The sequence below is a fragment of the Dermacentor albipictus genome, chromosome 3 (genome assembly GCF_038994185.2).
Source record: "Dermacentor albipictus isolate Rhodes 1998 colony chromosome 3, USDA_Dalb.pri_finalv2, whole genome shotgun sequence".
NCBI lineage: Eukaryota > Metazoa > Arthropoda > Arachnida > Ixodida > Ixodidae > Dermacentor > Dermacentor albipictus.
In genome coordinates this window covers 119,598,053-119,618,505 of record NC_091823.1, presented here as the reverse complement: position 1 = coordinate 119,618,505, position 20,453 = coordinate 119,598,053, and the positions used below count along the sequence as shown (strand labels likewise).

The window sequence follows — 20,453 nt, the reverse complement described above, 5'->3', positions numbered from 1 at the left end:
GTCGGAAAGCCGAATCCGAAAGAAAGAAACATTTTGCCTTAGCATACCGCCAGCACATCCCCCTTCATCCAGCAATGTTACTAGGCCCAGAACCGCTGTTTGACTCCAGCGCAGTCCTGGGCTTCCTGAAAGATGTTGTATTACATGTTATTAGCCCCACACACTCGTAGCGTCTCCTCTTTCCAGAGGATGCCGCTGTGATAAATTTTTTTTATGTAGCACATGCCTCTAGGCCCTTGTGTCTCAAGGGCTCTAACGAGGCAGTGGTGCTCTAGTGAATTTTAGAATCTTATATATTTTATATTTTGCATCATTCTTTTACGATGGATTTTAATGTACATAGTATGCGTCATTAGTCATCGCCATAATTTTATAGCACGCAGATTTTACGCACTTTACAGCGACTATTTTTAGGCCACTTTACAGCCAAGTCACATCTTCCATATTACATCGTTAACACTACCACTTGTCATGGCGCTCTTTGGCCAAACCTGTCCCTTGCGCCATAAAACACTACACATCATCATCATCACTGTCGATATTCATGCAGCCCAAGTCGGCGCGAACGTGGGTGGGTGAATATCTTAGCTGTGTTACAAGCGTCAGCATATGAATAGGGTACACTTTTAACGTATCACTGTAAACGTGGCTACTATCGTTGCCGTTCGCGATTTGTTGCGTGCCCATGAGTGCAGATGAGAAGAATCAAAAAGTGCCTTTTTTGTTGTTGTTGACCACAACCATTATAAAGCCTACCGATAATAAAGACAAGCTTGGTTGCAGCTTGTTTTTCGTCATGGAAGTGTGGAAAGTGATGAAAGTAATGAAATGAGGCATCTACTTAAGCATGTTTGGTGCGTGCAGACCGCTTGGTTTGTCTTGAAGAGTAGTTCGCGTAGCATTCCACAGATGGTAAGCGCGATCATTATTAGCTAGACTTGGCACACGACATATTACTGCGGCAAGTTCGGGGTGCGATCATTACATGGGAAATTTTTTTAAAATCTACTTTTGACGACAAAATTCAGGGGTGCGATCACTATGTGAGTGCGATCATTATGCGAGTAAATACGGTATTTTCTTCAGGTGCGTGCATCACGCACGACCAATTAGGAATACATCTACCTCATCGGGTACATCATTACACCGTGCGATGAAAGTGCAGACTTTGTTCATGTTCACTAAAACACCAATGTTCGACACGGATTTCATATTCTCTGTTCGTGGGCAACGGTCATCATCCTTCGGGTTGACAGGTCCGCCGCCGTTAGTGCGCATGCGGATGAGGACTCGGCGCTGAGGTGCATCCGGTAAATTTATGTAATTAGTGCTAAATGTAGCCAGCGTTGTTACCGATCCAGCAGCAGAGCACTCAAACCCTTGCTTGCGCGAGTCAGCTGATGCGATAAAGCTTTCTTCTCCACTGACTACTATGGCGAAGTAACATCTTCATTTTTTATGTCTAGCCAGAGAAATATGGAAAGTCTTCAGGCCAACTAATACTTCCGAAACCGTAGCGCAGCACGATCGGAGCCATAGCTGCTAGATTTGCGAGGCAGGCTGCCCTGCACGCATGGCAACGGCACACAGCGCAACCATTAAAGAAACACATGTGCTCGCCGCGACACACTGTGAAAAATATATAAAGCTTAAAAAGCTTCTTTCGTCATTTCTTCACTTGATGGCGCTAGCTTTTTTACGAAAACTGTCCACTTGAAGCGGCGCGAAAACAGAAACATACGAACTATAATACGGCCGCGCATGTGTGTGTCGTCTGGTCGAGCGGCTGGGATATGCCACGTTTCGTCGCCAGGGCGGCGTGCAACGCACTCTTTTCGACGCGCCGCCTATCCAGCGCTGGTTCCATGCCCCACAAACTTTTTCTCGTATGACAAACACTAAAGACAACAAAACGCTGTTGGAAGGAAGTGCAGTGTTATGAAATCTGAATCATGCCACCCTTCTCTCATTATGCTCTATTTCATGCTTAGCAGGCGACACTGCAGAAGCTATGAAAATTTAAATTATACAAAGTTCGAACTAATGAAAGTTGGAGAAAAAAAATGGCTCAGTTAAGGCACATATATAATCCAACGTGGTTTGAGCGCATGCTCAAATTATCGGTTCGAATTATCGGTGGCAGTGCTGATATCGGTGTGAATTAGCGGGGTGTGTTGCATATTGCTTTCAATATACTGCTGGACGGACCATGGTGGTTACTTTGAATTATTCAAAATTTCAAGTTGAGTTGTGAATTAACGAGCTTTTACTGTAGTGTGTTCAAAGAAGTCTTCACTTCACATATTTTGCAGTGCAGTTGTTTTGAATCTGTGATGCTTTTTATGAAATAGCTGTTTCATATATTACATCGTTAGAAATTGTGGACGTAACATTACGCCAAATCGTGTATCATTTATGCACCTCTGCGCTTCCGGTATGCGACATAATGTGTTTCGGTCGCGAGTGCAAGAAGTACGCTGTGAACGCTGGTCTCAAATGCTTTATGCGCCACTTTTAGTGGTAAATAGTTTTAAAGCTGCGGCTCCTTCCATTCAATAATTGCTTTATATTTTGTGATATAAAGGTATGATACTTGATGCTACATCAAATTGCATGGGGCATACTTATGTATTGTAGAACTTCATTCCTATGTTTTGGGAAAAAATGCGAGGAAAAAACTTAATAACTGGGAAAACGTACAATTCAGAGTTACTAAAAAATTGTGCAGAATTAACTTAGTTCACATCTACATAAGGCGAAGTGTTGCACAAATCATTTCAACACAAGACGACAATACGCTTGTGGGGGCCGAGTGGTCCGAGACGCGCATTGTCATTTTCACAACTTCAGCAAGTTTACGTTTCCATTCTTTGAATGCAGTCAATGAATGTGGCCTAGATCGCCTGTTAAAAATGTGCGGTACACTTCTACTATGTCACACATGCTGCGGAACAGATAAATATGCTTGTCGCAGTAGAGTTGGCGATGATAGCTGTGAATGTGGCATGCGGTGATCGGGGAGGAGATTTGCTGGTACCGGAATGGAAAACTGAGTGTCCGCTGGCATTTTCACGTGATAGGGGGCGGCGCGTACTGTAGAGATGCTGCTGCGGCAGGCTGCTACTGCTCTCGATCATGCGTGCCTCATGCCTTTCCTTGTTTACATGAGATCCAGTGGATAGAAGACATTTCATATGGTCACAGTTTGCCGATGCACTGTACGCTGGTGCCAGTAGGTTGTGTTCTCTGAGGACGTGTGAACCAGTAAAAAAAAAAGAAGCATAACCGTATTGGATCATCTTTTATGTTCTTGATTGTGAACATTGGCACCAGGAAATCATATGTAACAGGATCGTATCGTGGTTGTATTGTATTTCTTCTGTATGTGACACTATCATTTTATCGCAAATACGCGCACTAATAGAAGTCTGTTTATCCTTTGTAGCATTGCCTATTTTTGCTTTCAAGATGCCAGATATGCCTGTTTGCTGCCCACCTTTTTTGTGCTGCCCCAGCTTAAGTAATCCTCAGGTTTCGTAAGCTTGAAGTTCCCGCCATGTGGGCACTCTTGTGAAGGGTCGGTGGGATGGTCCGAAAGGCAATGATCTTTGTACGTTCACAGGCTCGACCACCTGGCATCTACAAAGCAGACTACCTTCGGGAGCTGTTCAAACGATATGGCGATGTGGATGACACGCCTCCGCCCCCACCTCGGCCAAGTTGGTGCGATGGTAAGCTTGACTTTTAGTCGTGGAACAGCATGCTCTGCTTATGTGATCTGCATGCAGAATGTTTAGAGGGCCTTTGCATCTCCTACGTCATAGTGTGTTTTTCCAAAGTAAAATAGACCTTACAGAAATTTATCAGACCCGGATGTACTTAATTACTTTCTATACTGTGTGAGTAAAGAGTGGCAGTGTAAATGGACTGAGAGCTCCAAGTGAGGTGCGGCAAAGCGTGGTTCTCAGAGGCCGTGTGTGCGGTTGACTGTAGTTGCCAGGGAAAGGACCACGTGACGTGAGTGGGGCAGCGATAGAAGAAAAAAGACGCGGGTGGCATGAAGTGTGTGTGTTGCTTGTGGTGTGCGCAGCTGGACAGCACGGGGGAAGAGTCACAGAGTGCGGTAATAAAGGGAATGTTTCCGACAAACGTGTTGGCCTGTCATCGTTCATAACTACTGAACAATTGCAACACCCTCATGGAAACTCCGTCCAAAAGTATAGCATTGTCCTACACATGTACCAAGCTCCCGTTCAGCACCACATTTAATATATCAAATGCTGCGCTGCACCCCTGCAAGTGCACTTCTAACAGGGCACAATCACTTCTCGTAGGGTCGGAAATATTTGTTGTTGATGAAACAGCATTGTTTTGGCAGATGCTGTCAAACAAGATATTGAATATGAAGTGCAGTGCATGCAATGGAAGAGAAAGGTGCGTTTCTGTTTTGCTTGCTGCAAATATAAATGGCTTGTTCAAACCGGTCCTTTCTCAATAGTAATAGCAATCTGCATGCTGCTTCAAGTGGGCAAAAGCCCTTCTGGTCCAATACATATTTCACCAGAAAGCTTGGATTACACTCGGTGGGTCCGGTCATGTGATGCCAAACTTGAAACGTCTGCATCGCTAGGTTTGTCTTCTTATTGACGCTTTTCGCGGCGATCCCAAGGGCGCTGCCATGTTTGATCACGGGGTGACTTTCCATTGCTTGCCTCAACTGCCTCCATTGTCTTTGCGCTTACAGTGGGTGTTTGACGCCGATGCAGCTTAGCAAACCTCTGTTTCCAGAGATATTGTGGACAACACAAAGCTTTCGCCGCAGCTTCAAAGAACATGCAAAAGCGCTTTGGAAGCTGATTAAGCTATGTCGAAAAGGCGCGAGCAGCTTATATGGTGCTTGTTTTAAAAGCGACGCTAAATATGTATTCCTAGCTACCCAAACTTTCCGCTCATGATTTGAATCAGGGTTAGTGTGTATTGCTGTTCATTCTTCATTTGGCAAATATTTTGAAGCAGTGGCTTGTCACCTTTCTGACTTGGTAAGTTTGTTTGGCATGGTCACTATCTGATTATTTCTGCCTAATCACTCGCACGTGTGCTCACTTCTGATAGATTTGTTCTTGCTGCATGCAAGGCTTGATAAGTAGCCATTTTGTACACTGTAATACCTTGTAGCAAAGAAGTATTATCGCTGGTAACTTACTTACTCTTGTGGACCGTCACGAAACATTCAGCTTCAACCATTCATGCTTTATCAGTGTAGTCCATCATTTATTGTGTGTATATGGTGCGCTTGTATTCAAGTGTGCGCCCATTCACTTATTGACACGTTGGCAATAGAGTGGGCATAAGATTTTGTGCCAGTTGGGGTAGATGTGTGTGAATACTTTGCACGAAATGTACGATGACAGGAAGCGGCGCTACTCCATTTGTCATTGTTTAACGAATGGTACTCACTCTTGCCGGTTGGGTGAAGCACTTTCTTTGAAGGTTAGCGATACAATGCTGGAGGATGAGCAAATGTCTGTATCTCCAAAGAAAGCTGTACATCTCACAGTGTCAGTAACATGTACGCACTGTTGCTGCAACTGTCTGCATACTTGGCTGCACAGATTCATTCTGTTCCTTAATATGCCAGTCACTATTTTTGCAGCCAACTGGTGCCCATGTCTTCTATCCACATGATTCAGTCGGGTGTGATTGGTGCACAGTGAGTTAGGGAAATCTCGGTTGCATTTGCCACAGCTGATGGCCCAGAAGCAAGGTGTAAGCTGTAATGGTTTCGTAGTCATGTGCTTTTGTTAAGACAATGTGCAGCGCACCACCAAAAGTGCCATCTGTTTCTCTTCAATTAACTGCTCTGCGAAAAGGTTCAGTAGGCCAGGGGTTATTCCACACAGCATTTTATGGTTCCATGAGCAGCCAGAACAAATCAGACCCCAACCCCCCACTTGGACTTCACGGAAAAACATTGTAGTAGCAGTGGCACACAGGACTCATTGCTGTTCGATTTGGAGGCCCACTGCCTCTCCTGTTGTCCTGTGGATCCTCCCGACTCCACCGCCCATGATACCGATGCATGCGTCATCACCATCTTTGATTTTAGTGATATCGAGAAGGCACAGCTCAAGTGATGCAGACTTACACCCCATAATCCACTCTCTATGCTCTCACCACTCCAACCATCTCTCCATCTGTTTGTGCTCCATGATGTTATTTCTATGACGCAATACTACGATGGCTCGGACTTTCTGCTTGTATTTCCTACAACTCGCTATTCCACTGTGTCCACTAGCTACATGATGCTCCTACCGCAGGACATATCAGAGTGTCCCACACATACGACGGGGGCGATACGGGTTCTTCTGGCCAAGCCTTTACCATTATGTGTGTTGGTATGTTGCTGCTTGCGAGTCGTGCCAGCACCGCAAGTGTCCTTTCTTGTTGCCCGCCGGTTCACTTCAGCCTATCGAGATTTCAGCTGTCCCATTCTACCGCTTGGACCTCTATCTTGTTGGACCACTTTCAGCTTCTTTTACAGAGAACAGGTGGATTGTCGTAGCTACTGACTATACCACACCATATGCCATCACCCGGCCACTGCCGACAAGCTGTGCCACTGACATAGCAGACTTTCTGCTCTACGATGTCATTCACCACCACATTGCGCCACATCAGCTACTGACCGACCGTGGTTGCTCATTTCTTTCAAAAGTCGTCGATGACATCCCGTGTCGTGTTCCACAAGTCACAAGCTTACCACAGCCTACCATCTGCAAACAAATTGACATACTGTGCGCCTTAATTGCATGTCAGCCACGATACTATGTATGTTTCCACAGATCATTGGGATTCGGACAGCACTTCGTCTTGTATGACCTTCGCGTGCAACTCATCTCGCCACAACGCTGCCAACTTCTCCCCCTTTTACCTGTTGTTTGGCCGCCAGCCAACATTGCTCTTTGGGACTCTCCTGCCATCAGCTACGTACGCTCCTACAGAGTATGCTTGCGATGCTGCTGCGTGGGCTCTAACAATCACCAGATTGCACAGGATCATCTCTCCCTGTCACAGATATCGCAAAAGGCCCACTATGACAGCCACCACAGAACCATTCACTTTTCTTTAGGCTCTTTGGCGCTCCTTTGGGCGCCTTCCCACCATGTGGGCATGTCCTCGAAGCTTCTGTCTCGCTACTCTAGCCCCTCCAAGGTTCTCTGCCAGCTCAGTGAAGCCACACCTGAGATCGCCCTGGTGGTCGGTAGCTCGTCATCTTCCATACCACATAGTGATATCATGCACGTCGCCTGTCTGAAGCATTACTTCTCTGACAACAACACTTCCCTTCCCAAAGCACGGTTCGTATGTTCGTTCGTTACAACGAACGAACATACGAAGCAAGTTCGTTAAATTAAGATTTCACCAGCACGGTTCGTATGTTACAAGCCATTACCATATGGTGGAGAAGGCATCAGCAAGGACATGAAGACGACGATCTAAAAAGCGCTCTGGTCGTTATTCTGCCATCTCAGTTTCTCTCCGTATATATTCTGTAAATACTTTTTCCCTTTCGTTGTGCCTATTTTTATATCCGTCACAATACAGTGAAATCTTAATGTAACGAACTTCAGGGAACCGCAGCAAATTGTTCGTTATTCTGAAAGGTCATTAGAATGAAAGCCCCAAAATTAACCATTTCACCCATCAACCCATCAGTTTATCAGTTGTCACCACATGAGCTATCTACGAAAATGTCGCTGTTGGCTCTCAGCCCACACTGTTGCTATTTTCCATAGATTCCGCCACCACCAACCCTCGTACATAGAGTGGCGCAGGCAAAGAAATGCTGATGCTGAGAAAACCACTGACAATAAAGAAACTCTGTGTCGCCTATGAAGCGTAATGTTTGTTTTTCAGAGTGTCTACCAACCGGGAAAACCGGGAATTCTCAGGGAATTTGAATAGTCTGGAAATACTCAGGGAAAACTCCGGGAATTTGTGCTTCTATCAGGGAAAATTAGCTGTAACTTTATTGAAAGGGAACGAAACCCGTGGTAATGCTGGCTCCAGTAACAGAGGAATCGCAAAGAATCGTCATTGACGGCGTGTCATCGGCACAATGTATTGCTAGAGTAGTTAACGACCGATTTTCCCGACGCCCTATTTTTCGGACATCCCCAATAATTCGCACAGCTTTGTGGCACCACCACATACTCCATATAGCCAATGTATGGACTGCAGGTCTAAAATGGCTTTAATCAAAGCCACCACTGCCGCCATTTTGATTATCTCGCCACCTCGAACCAGCACTCTCACACGCAGATACGCTGGCAGCCGTAGCCACCACCGCGGCAACGTTAGACCTAGCTGCTTCTACGTTCACTGTTAAGCTTCTTGCCATGTGGTGCCGTGTTTTTCATTGAAAGAATTCGCTGCTGTCAGCAATGGCGCCGACTCCGCCTTTGAAATCCTCGCAGTTGGCTTCGAAACTCGCAGAGCACAGCGCGTTGCGTAATGCCAATCTCCAAAAGTTAGCTTTGCCTTAGCTTTGCCTTAGTACAGCAGTGTTACGCGGTGAAGGATAGCAAGCGTGGGAAGGGGCAATTGTAACGGGACACAGTATGTATTCCTTAATTATACATGCGTGCACCCCAGTCTCCTGTCACAGTACGAGCACTGATATGCCTAATAAGTGTACTGGCAGCCCTTAAGAGCTTTTTCGGACATGCCTGTGGCAATTTTAGCCCTTAAGGGCAGTTAAAGACATGCATTCATTTTTTTCGGACCGCCCGATTTTTCGGATGTTTCTGCGGCCCCTAGGGAGTCCGAAAAATCTGACATTGACTGTACAACTGACCAAGAAGATGCTTCAAATGATCCATGGGGTGAACGCGTAGCAGAAGGAGGATGAGAACAGAAAGGAAGTGTGCCGCCTCCTCTTTGAAGGAGCTTGAGCTCAAAAAACAAAGTGTTGGCTGATGCCGAGAAGCAGGTGTCCCTCATTGAAACCAAAATAAACTCTTTAAAGTAGTGCAACCCAACACTGAGGGTTGCAATGTGGGCTTGTTGGTAATGCATCTTCAAGTGGAGTACGGTAGCGTGATTAAAAGACGGGTCTTTTAATCGCACTACCGTACTCCCCAACACTGAGATGTGTACGGGCTGAGAGTATGTCAGGACAGTTGAGGTTGACTTTCCAGCTGCTGTGAGAGAATCTTAGTTGTGATAAAGTTCAGGCCTCATATCGATGAGCTTGCTATCAGTTGATAGAAATAGCTCATATTCAAAAATATTTACTTACGTATGCATCTCCTCTTCATTCGTATTTGAAAATGTGCGACTCAATTTAGAATGGGTTTTACCATATTTTTTTTCGCTGTGCCCTCTGTTTTCTTTTGAAATCAAATATATTACTCCTGACTATGCAAACTGGATTAAGTCATTTTTTTGTTTCAACATGCTTACTAGAGAGTGACAGCATCGAGCAACATGGTGTCAGCCTGTCTTGACATAAAACAAAGTTCTGGCTCATTCAGGGAATTTTGCAAACGTGCTCAGGGAAAACCTAGAAAACACAGGGAATTTGGAAATTTCAACTTGGTAGACACTCTGTTAAGTTTGTATACTTAAGGAAATCTAGTAAGACCATGTTATAACGAAGTTGAAGGGGAAGTCGTTAGTACTTCGTTATAACCATTAGTTCGTTATAGTTCGGCCAGGGTTTTTTGCGGCAGAATCTGGTAGAACAGGGCTATCTCATCCACATTGAACAAATCCTTGGCACTGTATTTTTCTAGCAGCTGTCCAATGCTTGTCTGCACCCACGCCACTGCAGCTTCGCGGTCAACAGACTGCGCTTCCTTGCTGACAGCCAGCTGAGACTTGCCACAAAATTGTCGCCCCTCATGATGCATGCGAAGTCCCTCACTTTGCGCTGCAACAGGGCCTCACTCACAGGAGTGCCACTTGCTCTTGCATCCAAAAATCACGTGAAGACCACCTTCTCTACAGCTTCAAAAGCAGGGGCTCGCAGCTTCTTTCTGTTGCCACTGGTGACAGCTTCTTTGCTGCTCAAAATCGTTGACAGTATGCTCAACGCTATGCCGAAATCTGCTGCCACTTTTTTCTTCTTCACACTGGACTCGATGGCCTTCAGCATAGCCACCTTCTGCTCGATTGCTATTGTTTTGCGCTTCCGTTTGCCATCGTCCATCTCCTTTCTGGCGGCGGGAACTCACACGAACGAACCGATAGAAACATTGATATCATTGATGCGCACAGAGGCAACGACAAGCAACAACAAAACTGCAGTTGGCGCTGCCCCACGTACGCAGTGGAAGAGTGGGAGGGTCCACCAGTTCTACGGGAAAGTGGAGACTGGGAGACGGCACGGGAGACGCGAATGTCACGCGCTATAAGACATTGACTTGATGGGTACGAAAATGGTCAGTAAATGCTTGCTGTGGAGCAAAAAAAATGATGATTACATTGCTTCCTAATGCGAAATTTGAGCGCAGCTCTTCAGCTGTTTCGGCTGTTTCGGCTTTTCTATATACTGATGCAAATAATTCAAGCAAGACATGGTATGTACAGTTGCAACTTTTTATTCATTACTTCTTCAAGAAACACTCCACTCCCAGTTCTTGATGGTCATGAAGGTAGCTTTGTGGTTGGAGAAATAGATGAATATATGCTAGACTTGCTGCACCAATGCCTGGTTCAGCGTAGCGCACCTCTGGATTTTGGCGGCGACAGCACTGGGCCTCTGCAAAGGCAGCTCGTTTAGCAGCAGCAACAGACGTAGGACTTTTATCGGTTGCCTCACTCATGGCTTAGAAAGAACTGACTGAGAATAAACATTTTATATAGGCAGACGGATTATATTATAATATAAACCACCTGTGAGCCTCGGACAATCCGTCTGGTGTGGAACATTTCGCACCAGCCACCGCAAACGGAGCGTAGCACGGCGCGGCTGCCTCGCTTATCGGGAAGTTGCGGGAGGCAGCGCGTACACTAGCAACGTTGCTCGGCGAAGAGATGGCAGCGACTGACTGACGCTGCTGATGCTGCTAGCGAGTCAACTGAAGGTGGCTTTACGTTTCGGCTTGGGAAGCGCGCACTGTGATCCGCTGATACCGAGCCGGCGTTTTGGCAAGCGGCGAAAACCGCGCAGTCGTTGCCACGGAGGAGAGGAGGGGGGAAGGGGTACACGCAGTGGCAAACGGAAGCGGCTATGCATTTCGGTTTGTGCAGCAGCACATCATCGAGATCAGCCGCCACCGAGCTGGCGCTCTGATTGCCGCCGCATATGAGTGGCATTGGAAGAGGAGCGAAGAGAGCAAGGCTCGTGCCGTGCGCGAGGGATGGCGCCAGGAGTGCGCGCAGCTAGAGCAGCGTGCTGGCCCCAGCTACGGAGCTGGTTATGGTGAGGCACGATGGCGCCGCAAAACGCAGGAACGGGTGCCAAAGAGCGGCGCTCTAAAGAAAGGTCCGTTATACCCATTGCAAGGAAATTCTAGCTTCGTTAAAATGAGGTTTTCAATACATCGGCATCTATTGGAATTGCAAGGGGAATCACGATTGCTTTGTTATATCGATTACTTCGTTATATCCCGTTTCATTATAACATGGTTTTACTGTAGTGTCATGTGACGTACGCATGGCAAAAGCTGAGTCGTCATGATTGCAGTGCTTATGTGTGGAGAGTTTGTCAAGTGATGTTTCTTGCTTGCAGAAGAGAGTGAAGACCTGGACGACGACGGCAACGCAGTAGGTGGTGACGGCAGTGGAGACGGGCCTGTGCACAAGCGGCGGAGACGGGAGTTCACCAAGAAGGTTTGTGCTTGGGTTGCACACTCTCTCTGTACCCGCCTGGTCGTGCCGGCTTCAACTGGCACTTTGATCTTGGGATTATAAATGGCACAAAAGAGCAAAATATGTTCAATAATAAATTGCCTTTCTACAGTAACAAAAAAAAGAAAAGCCATTCCGGCTGTGAGGAGAGGCTTGGGCAAGGCAGGAAAGATGCAAGAACAAAAGGTGGGTGGCGATGCCACCTTGAAGTTCCTGCGCCAGTTTGCCATGGCGTCACGGATTTTGACAGCATCTGCTCTAGCCTAGGTTAATTTCTTTATTTGTGAAGACGGACTAATTGTGCTCTAAAAGGGCCAAAGACTGAACAAGTTTTCACGAATAGCAAGCCACAACGGCTCAAATATGAAAAAATATTTTCAAATATGTGATGTCACACTAACGTACCGGCACTGGTGTTTGAGCATGGAATTCAAAGACTGAAACTTCAACCTTCATTCTCTCTTATAATAATCAGCCTATTATTACCTTGAAATGAGCAATATTGAAAGTTTTGAAAGGGTGATTTTGTCAGTTAAACTGATTTAGTGCTTATATCCAGTGCCCCTTTAAAAATCTGAGGACACCTAACGACTTATGAGTTGTGATTGCGAGAGCATGAATTAATGTCGAATGAAACACCACTAAGTGGTCCTTCGAGTTTTGCGCGGCGAGTAATGTTTTGCTGTACAGACGCTGCTGGCGTTTTTGATTAGTGGGTCATTTTAAGCTTTCGCATCAAGAAGGTATTAATGTACCTCTGTGTGCCGGATTTCTTTGTGAATGCTGGAGTGGCACAGCACAGTTTTCTCAGCGGTTGTGCTGAGACCAGTAGGGAAGTGTTCTTCATGTGTCTAGGCCAGAGAAGCTGACAAGGAATGGTGGAGAGCATAAGTGTGAATTGCGTTGTCTTTGTCATTTGTTATCTTTGTGCTTCCCAGCAGCTGTGCCCTCAAATGAAAGCAACAGAGGCTCTGAAACTAAACAAAAGATTTACGAGAGAAATGAAAGTGGAGGCTGTGAAAAGCAGCATGCTTTAATTGCCAATGAGAACAGGTAGCAGCTTTTGACAGCACTCCATCGGCACTGGACTGATGTCTGTCGGTTAGGAGGGTGCAGCCATGTTCCCCAACTTACAAGCATGATTAGTTCGAAAGTTGTGCAGCCCTCTCCAATTTGCATGGTTGTGAAACATGACGGCCATTCATCTGAAGTGGCCAAAATATTGCTTCCTACGTTTCTCATGATGGCCATCTCGGTCATTCTCGGGTGCACTAGTGTTGACCCAAAAATGGTAGCATGAACTTAGCACTCCCACAATTATTATTTCTTCTGATAATTGTGGAAACATAGTTAAAGATTGTCTGTGCCCATAGCAGCCAAGTTTAGTGCTTCTTTTGGCGAGCCCTTCAGATAATTTGGAAATCTTGCAATATTTGCTAGTCCGACACTGTTTAAATTAGCCTGGTTATGTTATCTTACCAGGGCCTGTTGTGAGGTTGTTGTCTGTCTGTTAAAGTGTACTTGGCACTGCTCTGGCGTGACCCGACCCATGTGCAGAACCCCACCTTCATGAAGGGCGTTGAGGGCGTAGAGCCCATCACTACACAGCCTAAACTCCTGCAGATACAACGGAGGTGCCAGGAGCTCTGCCACTGGGAGAGGTCAGTGATGCCTTCAGTTTTGCATGTCCTATGATTCCATAACACCCACTGGTGGCTTGGCAGTACGAGCGTTTTGCAGCCGAGTGCAGCATCGCGAGTTTCAGAGCCAGCCGTGGCAGCCACATTACAGTGGGAACAGAACTGGACCAGTCTACAGTTTGTTTCATACATAGCAGCAGGTAATGCTACAAAGGCTGGAGGGAGACTTCTGTCACCGCTTGCAAATAGTGAAGGTTCAGGTATGCATTGTGTAATTTGATGTAACATAAGCAACCTTAACGCACGGTGTATCATATACGATGCATGTAGAACAACCTCTCCTAGCATAATAGAATCAAAATTAAAGAAAATCCTACATAATCATGCAGAATCTATGTCACATGATGTGCAATAAGTTCGTAAATAAACAGGTTATTTTCACACTTTATGCAGTAGAAATCAGCACCCAAAAAATAACAAGGCACTTGTTCGAACTTAATTAGCACTGGTGTGCGAATACCTAATAGTAGTTTTCGAAATGAATTTTGGGCAAGTAAGTACGGTGCCCAACATGCTCGAGAGTCTCCTAGCACTGCATAACAAGGCTGTGGCACACTATCAGTAACTTATGTACACAGAAATCAAGATATTGTGGGGTTCTCACACCCATGCTCTTAGGACAAAGGAACGACAACACAGTAGTGCAAACAATCACAAGGGCATTTATATCACCTTTCATAGATCAATGCCTGCTATCCGAGCTGCTATCCCCAAAACATGCCGATGGGCGCGCGAAAATCTAGGAAGCCCGACTCACCGCGACTGGATAGCGAGTGAATATGTTCGCCCCCATGCTGGATCCCAACCCCTGGTCCTTCGCACGTACGGTCACGCAGACGGTGGCGCGTTGGAACGAGGCCTCACGAGACAGTCTAGCAGACCATGGATCAGCGCACGCACGGAACATCTGCGCCGCTTGACGATCTCGAACCAAAGAGAAAGCATGTTCTCCTTTGCGCTCCCAAGTAACCCTGCCGTGAGGCGGCGTTAGCAGCGCAACACTCGCACCATCTCTCGTACTGCGCTTCAACCACGCCGAGTGCTGCGGGCTTCAGGCCACGCAGTGAAGCCGCACTGCAGGAGACGGAAGCTTTGCGGGAAAAACAACATATCAGGGGACGCGGGAGAGTCTCGCATCCCCTCAATATAGAGTATGGTCCACTCTTATTACAGAGGACAACAAATTAGTTAGCCAGCCCTGATTACAGCTCAGTTTTATTGTCTGGAAAGTATCTCTTCATCAATAGAATTACTGTTGAATAGAATCGAGTGCTTTATTTTTCCTCTGAAATTAATGACTTCATGACATTCTGTTGCACTGAATACCAATGAGGTTCTTAGTTTAATAGTGAGCTGGCGCTTTGCTGTAATCTTTTATTTATTTTATTTATTTAATAATACTGTAAGCCTTGACAGGCTCTACAGAGTGGAAACAAAAGAGAAACGAAAAGTACAGATTTCTAACAATAAAAAAAATAGATCCGAAAATAAGAAATGCAAGAAAAGAAAATTCTAAGACAGTACAGACTAACAGGAAAGGGAACACGTTATACACTGATTTCGGAATAACTGCAAGCGGCTTACACAGTAAAAGCATACACTAAAAAGAACTGCGATCAGCATACACATGAAACATACACTCCGTGCGCAGCGCTTTTTTGTTCTACAACGGCGCAGCCTGCTGATTGAAAAACTTTTCAATCTTGACAGAAAATGTGATGACAGGTTCTGAGGACACAATGTCGTGTGGCAGTTTATTCCATAATTCTATGACTGACAGAAAGAAGGAATACTTGAATGTATTACAGTGGGAGATATATGGCCTGATACTCTTGTCGTGGCTTGTTCTGGCTGAGCACTGGTATGGTGGTTTTAGGTACTCGTGTTTGCTTATATTAATGCTGTCATGATAAAGAAGGTAGAGAAACTTTAAGGCAGCAACGCGTCGGCAAATTGCCAATGTTTGCATGTTTGCCCTGTTGTGTAGTGCGGTTATGCTGATGTCACGTGAATACTGTGAATACACAAACTGGAGAGCTTTATTTTGAATTCCCTCCAGTTGATTAAGAAGGTAGATTTGGTGCGGATTCCAGATAATACTGCCGTATTCAAGGATTGGCCTTACAAGGGCCTTATAACTTGCTAGCCTAATTTTGGAAGGTGCCAGTGCAAGTTTTCTGCAAAGATATCGCAGCCATCTATATGCTTTTGTGCACGTCTATTTAATGTGAACGTCCCATTTTAATGTGTTTGTGATGGTAACACCCAAGTATTTAACTGTGTCGGCTTCTGTTACATGTAATCCCATTAGATGATACGCAAATTTTAAGGGTACCTTTTTCGGATGAAGTTCTTGTTACGTTAGTTTCCATTCCCCATTCTCGACACCATCTGGCAATGTTAGTTAAGGAGGAATTAAGTCGTATCTGGTCGTTAATCGTCCATACTGTGGTGTAGATGACGCAGTCATCTGCAAATAGCCTTACTGTTACATCTGGTTCAACTTGAGAATGAGTGTCATTAACAAATATTAGAAAAAGAATCGAACCCAGTACAGACCCTTGTGGAACATCGGAGTAGACATCTAACTCTTCAGATTCAGTGTCATTTATTTTAACGTACTGACTGCGGTTTGAGAGACGGGCAGTTATCCAGTGTCATTATCCAGTGTCAGTGTCAATCCCAATATTCTTAAGTCTGTCAATTAATTTTGGATGGGGTACCCTGTCAAGTGCTTTGGAAAAGTCTATGAATATTGCGTCAACTTGCAGTCTCGAGTTAATTACTGTAGCAAAGTCATGCGTTATTTCGAGGAGTTGAGTTACGGTAGAAAGACCTTTGCGAAATCCGTGTTGTTTGGGGTAAAGTAGATTGTTATCTTCTAAGTAGGTGGTTATTGCTTTGCTAATAATATGCTCCATCATTTTACAACGAGAACTAGTGAGTGAAATCGGCCTGTAAGTGTTTACCAGTAACTTATTACCTCCTTTGTGAATCGGAAGGACCTTGGCACGGAGCCAGTCCATCGGCAGGGTGGCTGTTTGAAGTGATCCTACGAAAATTGCTTGCAAGAAAGGAGTTATCTGTTCTGCGTAACGCCGCAGAAAAGCATTTGGAAGATTGTCAGGACCTGAAGATTTTTTAACGTCAATCTGTAGCAATAAATTATGTATTCTTTCTTGGGTTATGACTACTTCAGACATTGATAACGGAGGGTGTGTGTATATATATATATATATATATATATATATATATATATATATATATATATATATATATATATATATATATATTTTGCATAGAAAGTTTTGCAACATATGGCACTGCACAGGTATATTGAATAGTAGATATTCAATTTGCAAATTGAATTATTTGAATGCCCTCTATTTGATTTGATTCAGTAATACTCAAGTAATCGCACACTCCTATTTATTAGCTTACGGCGATACTCTGTTCGGGAAATACGTTCGAGTAGCTTTGCGAGGCAAGCATTAATTGCTGTAACATAAGCGATATAGCATGCATTTATAGGTTGTTTTGTGAAGGATTGCAGAGATTTGCTTCGTCACAAAGGAACAAACTTGGTTGCAAAACATAAAATTTGTACGGTGCACATCCACTTGTGGTAGTTATATGCTTAAAGTACAGTGTAATCTCAATAAATAGAAATCGCTTGAACGGAACTCCCGCTTGAACGAAACACCATTCTCATGGTTGGTTGGTTTTGTATTCATGGAGTGCTCTGCAGTGTGTCTCAGTAAATGGAGCTCCTGACAAACAAAGCCAATTTCCCAGGTCCCTTGAGGTTCCAGTTAAAGAGAGTTCACTGTAGTTGCACCATAGGAGGTGCCATAGATAAAAAATGCTCTGCAAAGCGAGCAGAAGGAAACCTTTATGACTGCGCTTTGTAGCGTTGCCTTCTAACTGTGAAACGGAGCATAGAGTTGGTATTGGGTGCTAGTTGGTTGTGACATTCTATTGGCTGCAGTGCAAAAGAGACTAAAAAAAAACAAGACTGCAGAAACATGCACTACGGATGCAGAATTTGCTTTTATTCTATGTGTCTCAGAATGGAAATATGATTGTACAGTTATGTTTTTGATGCATGCGGCTGGTATTTTGAGAGTACTCTCAGAACATATCAAAGGTCCTGTAAAACGACAATGAAATGACACTGACAGGCAAAACTTGAGTCCATTGTCACATCGACTTGCAAAAGAAAAGAAGCGTGAGCGCTTTGCCTTAAGCGGCCTGCTTTTGTTCCATCCCATCGCTGGCCGTAGCCCTTTCCCATCTTTCTTTCCCCACTTGTCGACATCAGAGGGGTGAAAGGGAAATTGAGGGGGGGTGACAAAGGCACAGCATGGTAAGTGCATGGCACAAAGACTGGAGTGGCAAAGCCCCTGGATTTTTCTTTCTTCAGAATTTTGCATTTTTCTTATTTTTTTTGGTACAGACACGCAGTACCCATATGTAATTGTTATAGTCAGTAATGCAGCAAGGGAATATTGGGGTAATGGGTTTATTTTACCATAGAAAATGTTCACAGTGCAGTAGCTGCTCATTGTTACATCCAAGTATTGTTAAAACCAATAATGCTATAAGTGGTTTGAACTGTACTTCTTTCTATCTACTGAAAATGTTTGAATGTTTCACCTCTGCATTTTTTCACGCAACCCGGTGACTACAATTATCAGTTATAACAACAGAATTTTTTTGTCATTTAAACATTGTTGTTAGCGGGTTCAGCTTGATTTCAACTTTGTCAGTACCATAGGAGCGTGTTTATCGTCACAATAAAGCTTAGTTGATTTATTAAATGACCTGTCAAGCTTTGCAGGAGCGCTTGGAAATAACCACTCGACCGTGCCATTATATGTGAAACAAAAGAAAACACCAGGGGGTGTCCAGCAGTGCCCTCCACAGCAGCATCTTTCGTAGCCACTGTGTTGTTGCTATGGGATGTTGAACCCCATGAGACAATCCCTTTTCCTCAAGGAAAGAGCTCTGCATAGCATGTGGAAGTTGTAGGGGCTTTGAAGCAGAACCAAAATGCTGGGCTAGCTGGTATGGTCGTGCAGTGTAGCTTCATGCAGTAAAAACCAGAGAAGTTACAAAAGCGCGAGACAGGTGCACACTCTGAACTAAAATTTATCTTAAGAACTATGTCTTAAGGACTATTATGACTTCTTTCTGCTAAAATTCTTCTTCCTCTCTTTCTTTCTTTCTTTTTTCAGTTTTAAGGTGATAGTTCTACTGACACCTTTATGCCAACAGATAATTTGAGCACAGTCGGTCATGGCATAATAGTCCTGCACATATTGTTTAAAAAAAAAAAAGTCTCAGAAAATGTTGGAGCAACAATGCTGTTGCTCATGCTGACACCATCAACAGCAAGTGGGAGCGCATATGCAAATCTTTGACAAAAATTTACTTAAAAACTACACAATGCTCAGTCATGTCATTTGGTGCACTTGACTATAATGCACAGCCATACAATACAAATTTCACCAAGCTCCACAGTGCTAAAAAATATTGCCGTAGTTGTCCTTCTAAGAGTCCAAACACTGCTCTCGCAAACATGCCTGTCTGTGCAATGGATCTTGTCTTGCAGTTCAGGCTTCCCCGGCAGCCAGCCAGTATCCATGGACCGGCAGAACATCCACAAGCTGCGGGAGAAGGAGTACATGGTCAGCTGGAAGGCTGACGGAACACGGTGCGTAGGACACTGCAAACCTTTCCACTGTATTTTCTAATTTGTTATACAGTTAAGCCTGGCTATAACGAAATTGACAAAGTCTAGAAAATTATCATTACAAAGAGGTTTTCGTTATACAGTAAAGCTTCGTTAAACCGTACCCACATAGACAGTAGTTTCGTTTTAAAAGTAGTAAAGTCAAATCCCTGATTCGGCGGCCATTGGACATAATGTGTTTTGTGTCCGCATAAACCGTACCAGCTTATTGCATAAGTATCAGTTAACACATAGTGTTTCCACTTTCCGTCGTGCAATCACGGCGGTATGTCGTCCCCGACGGGCGGCCTGGCACAACAACAAGCCTCACAGATCGGAACAACAACCTCCAAGCGCCCTGTGCATTTGCACGTGAAGCCACATCAACATCGACATCATTTCGGTGCCGTGCCGGCCTCAAATGTTCAAGACTCAAATGTTCCTGCTCTTACACTAACATCTAATATGTAAGTCCATAGCGTAATCGAACTGCGTGGGTGCGCGCAGTCAAGAAAACCGTGCAGTTGTGTGCCCATCAAAAAAGCACAATGTGTGACAATTTTTCGCTAATCTTCATGTTATCGCCAACCTGAGGCAATTAGTTTTTGCGAGTTTCAAAAAAAAAAAATAAAAAGCATGGGAATGCATGCATGGTGGCATGCTTCCTATGCGCACCCCTGTGAGCACTAAACGAGCGAGAAAGAGGCGCTCATTCTTTGAGTGATTAGTAACGAGATAGCCACCAGTTTTGGTAGTGCAAGAAGCCGAAACTGCCCGCGGAACAATACCCGAACCGCAGTACGCCCGCCCGTATGCCAATGCGCGAGCGGTAGTGTACAGTCGCTGACCGACTTTCCGGATTCCAAAAATTCGGGCATGCCCGATTATTTGGTCAGCTTCGCGGCACCGCCATTCTCCCCATAGACCATAATGTATAACAACTGCTGAAGGTTCGGACACCTCGCAACCCCTCGTCCGATTTTTCGGACACTCCTTGAGCCAACTCGATCGAGGGCATCATGCATCAACTCTGACCGGCGCTTAGTTTGACTTGCTGAACGCCATTTTTGTTTTGAACGGAGCCTTCTTGCTACAGTGTACTAGTATCCTTGCTGCCTCACGAAGTGGCGCTACTGGAAATCCCCGCTCATCATCATCGTTTC

General features: G+C 44.9%; 1 protein-coding gene across 1 annotated transcript in view; it reads left to right on the top strand.

Annotated features, from left to right (window-relative positions):
- mRNA-cap (mRNA capping enzyme) overlaps nt 1-20,453 on the top strand; it is a 118,571-nt gene that overhangs the window by 29,234 nt on the left and 68,884 nt on the right. Inside the window, exons 8-11 of the mRNA XM_065453311.2 lie at nt 3,623-3,731; nt 11,738-11,838; nt 13,414-13,517; nt 19,171-19,272. Of these exons, the coding sequence (XP_065309383.1) occupies nt 3,623-3,731; nt 11,738-11,838; nt 13,414-13,517; nt 19,171-19,272 (416 nt within the window). The remainder of the gene's footprint in view (nt 1-3,622; nt 3,732-11,737; nt 11,839-13,413; nt 13,518-19,170; nt 19,273-20,453) is intronic.